We start from the raw sequence: 12,593 nt of genomic DNA, 5'->3' as shown, positions 1-12,593 counted from the left end.
GCATTGGTGAGTCGTCACCTTGTTACACCCAGCCACTATGCCCAGACGGAGAAAATATTATGGAAACTTTAAAAACCAAACAGAAATAATTTTTAAACGTTTTCATTCAAAGTGGAAACACTAGCCTTCAGAAAAGCCTGTTGATCCTAAAGTCTGTGAGCACACCTGGGAAAAAGTCACTTGTCCTGCTAAAAGCATCCCTATGTCCACCCTAACTAAAATGGATAATTGACTGTTAGAAAAACGTGTTAAGATAAGCAACTGCAATTGAATAGGAATTATTTTAAAGCCTTTTGCTTGCTTTTGCCAATCTGAGGTCTGTTTTCATGGGAATGGAAATGAATGGCAGCCAAGTTGCAAGATTTCTTGTCACTTACATTAACAAAACTTGCAATGCAAAAAGGTATAGTATCATTGCCTTGTACAGTGGAGAGGCACGGTAAAAGCAAAGTTCTCATAGTAAATCCACTGTATTTAATGCAGTAAAACAGAATTACTGTGAAATCTCATAGTACCTATCACACAGCAACTCTGTTCTGGCTGCAGGTCAGTGTTGTGCGCGGGAAATCATTCTGTTGCCAGTGAGTACTCAGGCAGCTACAACATTTGAAAAACAGTTAATTTATGGAGGAAAAGTCAACCAACTGTTGGTTGCAACAGTTAAGACAAGCTATTACAAACCTGGGAAAGAACTGAAACATCTTTGTGTGACACTGTAAACTATAAGCTCATTTAGATGGGAGAGGAAAAAAAGGAAAAAGTGTTTTGAATAAAACAAGAAAACAGTGTAGGGATTACCAAGAATTCTGGATGACAAGTTCAAATTTTAAGAGCCTCTTAAGTTAACAGATATAAGAGAAAAGCAACCAAGGAAAACAGAAAAAAGATGAAATCTCTATAGACATCCAGAGGAAAAATATAGACTTGAGCCATGTCAGCTTCAAACGAACTAAACAGATTCACAGATATCAGTAATGAGTACTACCCAGATAGTTAACTAGCAAACCTATTGGCAGTGTCTAAGGCTACAAATCACTTACTAACGCAAGGGCCTAGTGGTGGCACAGTCTTAATACACAGGAAATCTGGGTTTTGCTTCTTGTCCCATTCTCTGAGTTAAATCAGGCTAGCAGGGTGCTGTGAGGCAGGATGCTCAGAATAAATGGGAAGGGAATATGAAATTTAGATGGTGAAATGAAGCAAGAAGGATTCTGGAAGGCTGTAAAGTGGTGATGAACAACTTATGAGACGAGTTAAACTCAGAGGTAGGCAGGCACATTGATCAACCAGAGCCCTGATCCATCAAAAACTTCAAGGCCCTTCAGACAGACAGCTCCTTCTAGGTCCCATATCTCCCCAAAAGACTAACATGCACCCTCCCTGCCCAGGAGGGTGCATGTTAGTCTTTTGGGGGAGATATGCTACAGATTGCTACTCTTCTGCTCTTATGGTACACTAATGGCTGATGCTTCACTAATGGCAAAGTCTTCCTGGACATTGGGATCTGGGCCCAGCATTTGGAGATGTTGTGCATCCTAATAATCCAGTATTAATCCCACTACTGGAAGGAGGAACAAAACGTACTATCACCATCAAGGAGTGTTTTGTTATGTAGAAAAATAAAATTCCAGTTACCAAGACTAGCCTCTTCTGCAGCTCAGATAAGATAAACAGAGTTCAAACCAGATCTACAGAACTACAGAGATTAAGCTCACATGGTGATGAGATGGTGGGACATTACTACTACAGTTTACTTCAAATAATCTTAAATAAAACTGAAGGAAAAACCATACAATTTTTTTTGCAAATTGTTGTCCTCATTAATCACATGTAATTGCACAACCCCAGATGGTTTCCCTCGGTGGAAACACAATAGGTGAACAGTTTCTATGCTAGAGTTGGACTCTATACTTACTCTGTAATGGCTAATGCTGATTGTTAAGTTTAGTAGTTGGGAACCTAATTTACTGGAAAGACACGTTTGTCTGTGGCAGGGCTGATCAACTGAATTAATCTACTAAAAAAACCTATTTTAAAATAATATGTATATAATATACATTACTTGTGTCAAAAGGCATAAAATACATACAGCAATATTTTGATAGCAGTCTTGATATCTATTAAAGACTTCCCTCACTTCAAAAATCAGTGTATATTCTACTCACACAGGTTTAAAATTCACTTAGTACTGTATGAAGGAACACAATTATTTTCTTTTCAACTCCACCTCTTCTCTTCTTATTTTTCTTTTAAAACTGACTGCTAGGGTATGTTTTTTCTGAACACAAATTTGTAGACAAAGAAGTCTTTCATTTACTCAATGACCAAAGTATTCTATAAGGCAACATATTTTACATTTCTAGAACCACCAAAAAGAGTTTTGCCAGGAAGAGCCTACTCCCAAAAGCAAATATTGAGGGTGGTGGTAGGGAAGATTCAGAACAAGATCAGCTTTCTTTTTCAAACCACAAAATGCCAGCACCATTTTCCTCTCACACATACTATGATGCTCCCAAAAAACTTAATATTTTACAAAATTCCCAGCTAAATTATCCTGAAACAGTTGAAAAGAGGTCATAATGAAGAGTTTCCCAAGATCTCTGATTGGTTCATTAATTGCTACAGTTAAAGCTTTGAAAAAAAAAATCTAGAAATTTAAACTTAATACGCAACTCCCAAGAAAAAAGAATTCAAGAAAATGCTTTTTACATGAATGACAAGGAAATAAAAAAAGTAAACTGTTACTGTTACTACTAAACCCAGATACGTACATGCACACACAAGTAACTCTTATTCTTTACTAAAAGTAATTCAAAATGTAAAGCACAAGTCAACCCATTGACATGAAAACAGAATTCTCAAGTTTGGAATTAGACTTGTGATCACAGAAGTTGGTATATAAAACCTTTTATCAGTTAACAGATAGGAGTTTATTGATCACTTTTCATACTCAATAGCACAAATACTATGATGTATATATTTGGGAGTTAAATGTTTGATTAAATAAAACAGACACCATGATCAGCTCCTGCATGAATGTACACACAAAAAAGTAAAGTTAATATACAAGTATCTGTTTCCCCCCACTAGCACTATAAAAATATACTACTACCATTCCAAGCAACATAACTAGTTCAAGAAAAGAGGTCCCAAAATACTGTAAAGGGAAATAAAAGGGAAGTGGTATAAAGTAATTTTTTTAATCTACACACGAAATTGTGGCCTCTCTCGCCTCTCAGAAAAGATTTAACAGATGCTAAAAGTGATGTCTCATATGAATAATATCTCATAACTTCTACAAAAACTCCTATACATTAGTCAGATCATGGCTTTAAGGAACACTGTGTATTTTATGATGTGTTTTCCTTTTATTGTGCGTCCTCACTTAATAAATCATAAGATTCAGTAATTTGCAATGTGTCTCCAAGTCTATGCAAGTTAAAGTGTTTCTACAGTATTTGCCTGAACCATTTTTCTGTCCCTTAAATAACTTGGACTCAATTGTTTCAATTAAAATATTTTTCTCTAAGACCATATTTCCCAAACCACAAAAGCCTCAGTCTGTGCAGAATGTGTAATGAAATGCTAAACTGCATCATACTGTTCAGTCAGTAGGTGGTGCTGTGTGTAAAATACCTTATTTAAGCTAAACTCTGCCATATCTGGCAGAGCATTAAAGGATCTTATGATAAACACATCTAGTGTGTATAAACAAGCTGTGTAGCCAGTCCATCTCTGATACAGGAGTACAGGACATAATGTCAGGAGTAAATTAAGAAAAGAATCAGAAGGAGAACAACAACAAAAGGTTGAAGGATCTCATGTCATTCTTCAAAGCCCCAGAGAATTTCAGCTTTGACAAATCTTCAGAATGGACAGACTGGAAGCAGTATTTTACAAAATTTCAAATGGCAAACAAACTCCACAAAGAAACTGGAGATATACCTGTATCTTCTCTAATTTATGCTAGGGGAAGCAAGCAGAGCATATTTTTAAATCCTTTGACTTTCCTGAAGACAGTCACAAAGATGGCTATCAAAGGGTTCTGGCTATGTTTGATGGATACTTTCTATCCCAAAGAAATATGGTTTATGAGAGAGCATGTTTTCATCAAAGAATTAAAAAAACCAGGAAAAAAAACGGTGAATGTTTTAGAAGAGTTCTGGACACATTGGCTGAAAATTGTGATTTTGGGAACGCAGTATCAGAGACAGTCTGGTTATTGGGTCAACAGATAAAAATCTTTCCAGCAGCTAAAGTTGGAGAGATTTAACCCTAGCCAGAGCTATACAGATACAAAGCAGTCACAATTAGTCAAAGCGACAAAAGGGCAGGAGCAATTTGAAAAACCTGAAGCTAGCTTAGAAGCTGACAGACACTTGACTGTTAAAAGTCATTATTATAAAACTCCTGAGGCAAGGAGAGTGAGAACTAACAGGAGGGACAAATTCCAGCCTACATGCACAAGGTATGGAAATAGTCATATCCCAAGAGATGATGCATGTCCAGCCAGAGGTGCACGTTGTAATATTACATTAACGAAATATGGATTTTGCAGCTCTCTGCCACACCAAAGGATTCAGGGAGTTGACTCATATTACAGACAACTAAAACCCATTGTTTCTGGGATCTAACACTTGTGATGACATAGAGCCTGGCTGGAGAATGAAACTGAATATTCATGGCATGACTGACTTCAAAACTGACACAGGAACTAAAAGTCACAGTCATCTCAGAAGGGACTGAAGCTTTGTCTATACTGGAACTTCACTGGCAAAACTTTTGTTGTTCAGAGGTGTCAAAAAAACCACACCCCTGAATGACAAAAGTTTTACCAACAAAAAGTGCTGGTGTGAACATTCTGCCAACAAAGCTGCTGCCACTCGGAGGAGGAGGAAGCTTTCTGTCAGCAGGAGAGCTCTCTCCTGCCACAACCAACAGCTACATTGAGCACCTTTAAGCAGCGCGGCTGTAGCAGCACAGCTGTGTCGCTAAAAGGTGCATAGTGTAGACAAAGCCTTATAATTGCCATCAATCCCTCCCAGAGCTGAAATCACCTAACAGAGCTGTGACTAGCCCTGGAGGTATTCTGAACTAAATGGGCCTGTTTACCACAGAAAACTTACAAAGACAAAAGCTATGCATTCCGAGTACATGTGATCAAAGACTAACAACTTTCTCAGCTGCAGTGTAGCAGCCAGATGGGCCTACTGAGAAAGATGGAAGAACTCGATGGAGGATTTGATATTGGACTTTTGAAAGGAGATCTGGTACAAATCAACTTAAGAAAATGCTGAACCATAGAATGTACAAAAACCTCTATCAGAGGGACCTTTGAATAGATAACCTGCAGATTTATACAGATTCAGAGGGTATCATTACCTGGTCATCGTGGACTACATTTCCAGGTATACAGAAATAATGTACTTGAAAGACACAACATGTCACAGTGTTATCAAGAAACTGAAGTGCACTTTTGCTCACTTCGGTATTCCAGAACAACTAGTGACAGACAACAGACCACAGTTCAAAGCATCAGAATTAAAGTCATTCCAAATGAAATATGGTTTTTGGTCATATTACTAGCAGCCCACATTACTCACAAGAGAATGGATTGGCTGAGAGAACTGTACAGACAGACAACAAAAATCCTATAGCAGGAAGATCTGTTCCTTGCTCTTCTGCATTATAGATCAACACCAAAAGCAGCTATTGGATATAGTTCAGCACAACTTCTGATGGGAAGACAACTCAGAAAAGACAGTTACCTTTTTCTGTAACTGGTGTTCTTCGAGATGTGTTGCTCGTGTCCATTCAGCTTAGGGTTTGTGTGCGCTCGCCACATGCACCAGTGCCAGAAGTTTTTTCCCTCAGCAGTATCCATAGGGGACCGGCTCCGGTGCCTCCTGGAGTGGTGCGCATATGCTGCGGTATATAGGGCACTGCCGGTTCTCACCCCCTCAGTTCCTTCTTGCCAGAAACTCTGACAGCGGGGAAGGAGGGTGGCTTGTGGAATGGACATCAGCAACACATCTCGAACACCAATTACAGAAAAAGGTAACTATCTTTTCTTCTTCAAGTGCTTGCTCATGTCCATTCAAGTTAGGTAACTCCCAAGCAGTACCCCTTGGAGATGGGTAGGAGTTCACGGACATGTAGATTGCAACACAGCTCTGCTGAACCCAGCATCATCTCTGGCCTGCTGAGCGATGGCATAGAGGGCTGTGAACGGGTGCACTGAGGATGACATCGTGGCTAGACAGATGTCCTGGATTGGGAAGTATGTCAGGAAGGCTGCCGAAGATGCCTGTGCGCTGGTTGAGTGGGCTCTGACGATCGGCAGCAGAGGGACTCCCACCAACTCATAGTAGGTGTGAATGCAAGAGGTGATCCAGTTAGAAATCCTCTGCGTGGACACCGGGAGGCCCTTCATTCTATCAGCTGTAGAGATGAAAAGCTAAATCGACCTACGGAAAGGCTTTGTCCGATCTAGGTAGAAAGCCAGGGCCCTTCTTATGTCCAAAGCGTGAAGGCACCTCTCATCATCAGTCTCATAGGGCTTGGGGCAGAAGACTGGAAGGAAGATGTCCTGGCTCACATGGAAAGTAGCCACTACCTTGGGAAGGAAGGCTGGGTGGGGCCGGAGCTGGACTACGTCCTTATAGAAGACCGTGTATGGCGGTTCTGAGGTCAGGGCTCGCAGCTCGGAGACTCGCCTCGCTGACATCACCGCCACCAGGAAAGCTACCTTCCACGATAGGTGAGACAGGGAGCACGAGGCCAAAGGTTCAAAGGGCGGGCCCATGAGTCTGGGCAGAGCCAGGTGAGATTCCACTGAGGGACTGAACTTGTGGAAAAAGTCTCTCAAGACCTCTGAGGAAACTGACCGTCATGTCATGTGAGAACACCGTCTGCCCCTGGATTGGAGGATGAAAAGCAGAAATGGCCGCCAGGTGCACCTTGATAGAGGAGTGTGCCAAGCCCTGGTTTCTCAAATGAAGCAGGCAGTCTAAGACGGACTGCACCAAAGAACGCGAAGGGGAGATTCCCGCTGGGCGACCAAACAGGGCGAACCTCGTCCACTCTGCCAGATAAGTCTGTCTAGTCGACGGCTTTCTACTCTTGAGGAGGACCTTCTGGACTCCTTCCGAACAGGCCCATTCCTCAGGATTCAGCAACAACCACACCATAAGATGGAGGGACGCAAGGTTGGGATGCAAGAGTCGACCGTGATCCTGTGACAGGAGGTCTGGTCGGTTCGGCAGAGGCCATGGAGGGATCGCCAACAGGCTTGATAGCGTCCCGCACCAGTGCTGGCGAGGCCACACGGGGATGATCGTGATAACCTGAGCCTTGTCTCTCTTGATTTTCTCTAGGACCTTGCTGATGAGTGGAATCAGAGGGAACCACTGCTGTTCAGTATACTAGAACATGATTAACAATCTATGGAAAGAATAATATATATATATTACCACAGTTTAGTAATGATAAATAAGTGGAAACTAACGTGATGCTAATAAGAGGAAACATTAAGACTTACCACTTCTGTAGAATCAGATTCAAATCCAGTTCAAAGTGAAAATTAAGTTAGTGGTCTCATCCTGGTACCTTAGCAGTAATTTAACCAAGTCACAAAACCACAAAAGTTTGCCATGGCTGGCTATCCTGGCTGAGTCAAGGATACAGAGGCATTGAAGATGAGGACTTAGGTTGATTGGAAAGCAGATTGCACAGTACCTCCCTTGTCTGCCTGGTTCCAGCCACTACTATCACTCATTTTCACCATCACTAGATGCCCCCCAAAATGTAAAAGGTATTTTTAAAAAGCCATGACATACCTGTATAAAAAAAGCATCTTCAGCAAATACTAGGCACTTTTTTGTGCATTGTACGTATTACTTATCCAGGAATGCTCAAATATATGCACTATATATCTAAGTAACCAGACAATTAGGTAAGGACAACTGCATGACTTGGGATGCTTAGAGGAAAATGGCACCAAAAAGCCAAATGCCGCCAGCACCAAGGAAGAGTTAGGTTTTTTGTTTTATAAAAAGAGTTTCCATTTTCAATGGTTTTAAACTCACAGCAGAATTTTCCCCTATACTTGCCTCAAACAGAATCAAAAAGAGATTTTTTAGAAATCACTGATTTCTGAGTTGAACAAATTCAGCTAGAATAGCAGCTCTTTCAAAAACCTAAAATAGCAAACACTGCAACTTGATCTGAAACTGAAAGTCTGTTTTCAGGAAATTCTGCGGAAGCTGTGGCGTCCTGAAGATCCTAAGATCTTCCTTCCTTCCCTCATTCATTCATTCATTCATGCAAGACTGATTAAGAAGACATTCTCTATTTTGAACAGAGTGGAAAATGTTTTTCCCCCCACGTAAAGGAATCTAAGGGAAAACAAGCATGGTTAAAAGGTACTGAGAGTCAGAACTGTGCTTAGAGAAGAAAACAGAGTGGTGAAGAGTACTGGCAAATTCCAGATAGCTGCCCGAGGAGCCGTGTGTGTCACCATCCTGAACTTTTCTACTTTGACAAAGATATTGAGAATCCTGAGATCTAGGATTGGTGTTCATCTGCCCCTCTTTCTGGGAACCAGGAAGGATTTGGAATAAAATCCTTTCCCTCCATACTGTGTGGAAACTAGTTCCACAATTCCTTTGTGGAGAAATGACAGAACCTCTTGCCTCAGGGGAGACTTGTGAGATGGATCCCTGAAAATGGACAGGGCTGAAAATGAATGGAGTATCCCAATGTTAGAACCTCCACAACCCATCCATTGGAAGTAATCTGCTCTCATGAGCTGCAGAAATGGGAGACAGGTTTCGACCTACAAAAAGGTGGGAGAGGATGTGGGTAGGATGCTGCAGCATCAGATCTAGAATGTGGAAATGTTTGTAACCCTCAACCAAGGCGTCAAAATGAATGCTTGGCTGATAAGAACAGGTAAGTTGTCTGGAACCTAGATTTCTTTTTTAGGAGAGTCTGATGATCTGTTATAGGTAGAAAACAGACGGACAAGATCTCTGGGATGTCTGTGACCTACTGAATCTATTCTTATTTGCCAATGTAAAAATCCCTAGTGGGCGGAGAGTCACCTTGAATTCTTGAGAGAACATAAGGACTATCAGTTGTTCAGTGAGTCCACAGAAGTCCATCAAATGGAAGATCTTCTACCATGTTTCCATCATCTTAATTCCTGAGGATTACAACCATGAGGCTAGACACGACAGCTGCTGTGGAGATGAAGCGAGCTGCTGTATCGAATGTGTCAAGAGAGGCTAGCAAAGTTGTTTCTTATAAAGAGCTGTCCTTCAATAATAATGGATTGAAAATGTTCCCTTTGTTCCTGTGGGAGATGCTCATTAAAAGAATTAAACTTGCTACATGTGACATGGTTGTAGTTAGCAAGAATCCCCTGGTAATTTCGGAATTTCAGAGTAGCAGAGGAGTAGCCCTTGTGACCAAAAATGTCCAAGCGCTTTTAGTCTTTGTTATGTGGGGCAGTTCTCAAACGATGTTGCCTGTTGGATTCATTCACCACATCTACAACCAAAGAGATGGGGCAGGGTGTGAAAACAAAAACTCTGAACGCCAAGCCAGAACACAACACTTGTCATCTGCTCTCTTAGAAGACAAGAGGAGCAGTGGCCAGGGTTTAGCAAATTGTCTTCGAAACTCCAATAAGGCCTCATTTGAAGGTAAAGGCACTCATCTGGATTCTGTGTATGAATAATATCCAACAGCCTATGCTGGGTCTCCTGGATTTCTTCTAATGGCATTTGCAGAGTATCACCCATTCTCGTCATCAAGTTCTGAAACTTTGAAATCATCTACAGTAGGTGGAAGGGGTAACAGCCTCATCTGGAGGGGATGATGAAGTATTAATCTGAAGGGTAACCTCCTCATCAGTTCTTTGTTCTTGTTCTTTCAACAATTTTTCTCATGACTGGGATTGATGTGCTGGGGGGATGGGGGGGACGGACACATGACAGGAGAGCGTTGTCTGTGGGATTCCGAGAGTTCAGTGCATTGGAGAACTGCTGACAGTAAGCTGTTCAAGGATCTCAATATGGCCATTGGGGAGGGCCAGAGATACCAAGAAAGATGAGGAACAGTTTGAGACTGCCTGTGTTTTGAAGTGTTCCTCAAGGAGACAGATTCATGGGAATCAGACCTGGGTTGATAATCAAAGGAGCCTTGTATGGAAATCTGGGAGTCAGAAGAGCTGTCTTCTGCATAGTCCAGAAGGGGGATAGACAAGGGTGGAGTACTAGGAAGTGTGTCTGTCCACATGGGTACCAGGGAACCACTAGCAATTGTTGATTGATTGAACGATAGATATCAATAACCAGTGGTTACTGATAATGTACTGGAGATAATTCTGGCTGTGATACTGGAAGTCTTGCTGAACTCAACAAGAGGGCACTCAGGTTCATCAGAGATGAATAAACTTCTGGAAAATCAAAACTGCTTCAGTACTAAGTGAATCTGTGCAGAAACTAGATGAGTCTCAGATGTAGGAGGTGCAGAGTGCAGATGTGGTGCAGAGTGCACTGTCAGCTGAATGACTGATCTGAGTACCGAAGCAGCAGCAGAGGTCTCAGATAGTACCATCTTTCTCAATACAGAATTTTTAGAGTCTCAGATACCTCAATCATATTTCAGTTACACCAAGGTACGTTTTGGTACCAGGTGATGGGTACCGTGGGTTTTAGAGGTACTTGAGAATTTCAGAGTAGAGGGAACCCTGGTACTGGGACCACTTGGAACCTTCACCTGGAGGTTTTTGGTACAGCTGGTCTCTCAGGGCCAGGTTCTTTTTGAGGAGATTTAGATAGCCTTTTGGCTGGAGACTTCACACTGTCCGTGCTGCAGATCTCTCCCGCACAGGTCTGGAAGGTAATCAAGGTGCAGAGGTTGGTGGGGAACTGTGGTCACTTCAAAACTGCTGTCGGAGGGTCTGAGGTAGAGGATTATTATTGTGATGTAGGATGGACAGAGGATTCAATCATAAGGAGACAAAACTTTATCTCCCTGTCTTTCCTGAAACATCCTTTGAATCCTGAGCAAACCTTACACTTTGATTGCATTTGAGTACCCCCTAAACAGCGGATACAGTGCGAGTGGCCATCACTAACTCGGAAGGACTCCCGGCAAGTGAGGCAAAATTTGAATCCTGCGGATTTAGGTATGCCCAAAGGAAAAGCAAAAGAAAGCTCCTTCAGCAAGGTGGGTTCTCACCTGAAGGGAGTGTGGGGAAGGGGAGAGGCTAAAAGCCTAAGTTTATAGGGAAAAAAAACAACAAAACTAAACAAATATAAAACATATACAAACCTAAACTAATATAGGTAAATTAACGACCAAGAGCAAGTGAAGTAAGTGGCTGCACAAGTGGGCACCACTAGATCCTCCGCCTTACGCCAAGGAAGTTGAGAAGAAATGGAGTGTGGTTTGTCAGCCGCAGCCCTATACATCCTTGGTATGGGTCATGAGGATACCTAGGATGTATACCTACCGCTGCAGAAAATCTCTGATCGAAGGTGCATAGGATGCATGCGTACCTCAAGTGGAGCAGCCATAGGGACATTATTCAAGGAAGTGCATATAAGTGTGTATTATTTTGTCTACATTTGTGTTTCTTGTACTATTAAATAAAGAGCAATGGTCTCTTAGAATCTTGTGCTATGTCTTTATGCTTATACTATCAATATGCCCCTGAAGAAGAAAATGGTAAAAGTGCCCACATGGCTGGACTTCTAGGAGAGGACATGCTTAAGCTCCCAGGAAGTTTAAAAGGTCAGCACTGGTCCCTAGTGATTAGGCAGTTGAACTGCAGTGCCTCAGCTCTCAGAAGAGGGTGCTAGACAGAGGATTTACACCCTGAAAGCATGCTCAGGAATGCCAAGCCGGGGCAGTGCCTGGACTTGCGTTTAGATTCTGGAGGCTTACAGCACCTGGGGCCTAATGAGATGGATCTCATCAGCAGTCTGGTGAGTGTGCAAGAGTGGGATAGATCTGCGACAATCCCTTGAGTATATTACTCCTGTTGCTGATGTTAATCATGCTGTCTTTCCAAGTTCCAGTGGCATCTTATAACGCCATGGATTCAAATTCCCAGCTGCCAGTTAAACTGCGCCTGTACTTTGTATACATAACAAACATTGCTCAGCATCTCTCTTTGGTCTAATTAGAGAACTTAATATAAAAACAAATAAAGGTATAAAGTGGTCCTCTCCGACTCCTAGTAAGAATTTAGAATTCCAGGGAGTTCCCATCAACAGAACAGAGGACTGCATCCCACTGTAAGAAATAAAGATGAAGAAACCAAACTCTTTAAGTTATGACAAAGGAAAATGTTTACTTACATCCATATAATCCCTTACCTGCTGTTTGTTGCCTTTTCGAGTTAACATGACAAATGGCATTGTGTCTCCCAACTCTGATTCTCCTTCCCCACTACCCAAAGGTGGACCCTTCTTTAGCTGACTCTTGAGATGCAGAGGAATAGCAACATCCAGCTGATGAACTTTCACAGATTCTCCACTCCGTTGCTAAAGAGAAAGGGGATGCAAAATGCTCTAGGC

At 41.9% G+C, this 12,593-nt stretch overlaps 1 protein-coding gene across 4 annotated transcripts in view; it reads right to left on the bottom strand.

The window, feature by feature from the left end:
* UPF2 (UPF2 regulator of nonsense mediated mRNA decay) overlaps positions 1 to 12,593 on the bottom strand; it is a 132,912-nt gene that overhangs the window by 28,367 nt on the left and 91,952 nt on the right. For all 4 annotated transcript variants that reach the window (XM_073328763.1, XM_073328766.1, XM_073328767.1 and 1 more), the window contains one exon: positions 12,393 to 12,560. In XM_073328763.1, the coding sequence (XP_073184864.1) occupies positions 12,393 to 12,560 (168 nt within the window). The remainder of the gene's footprint in view (positions 1 to 12,392; positions 12,561 to 12,593) is intronic.

Source organism: Lepidochelys kempii, chromosome 1 (genome assembly GCF_965140265.1).
Source record: "Lepidochelys kempii isolate rLepKem1 chromosome 1, rLepKem1.hap2, whole genome shotgun sequence".
NCBI lineage: Eukaryota > Metazoa > Chordata > Testudines > Cheloniidae > Lepidochelys > Lepidochelys kempii.
This window is presented reverse-complemented; position numbering and strand designations above follow the sequence as displayed.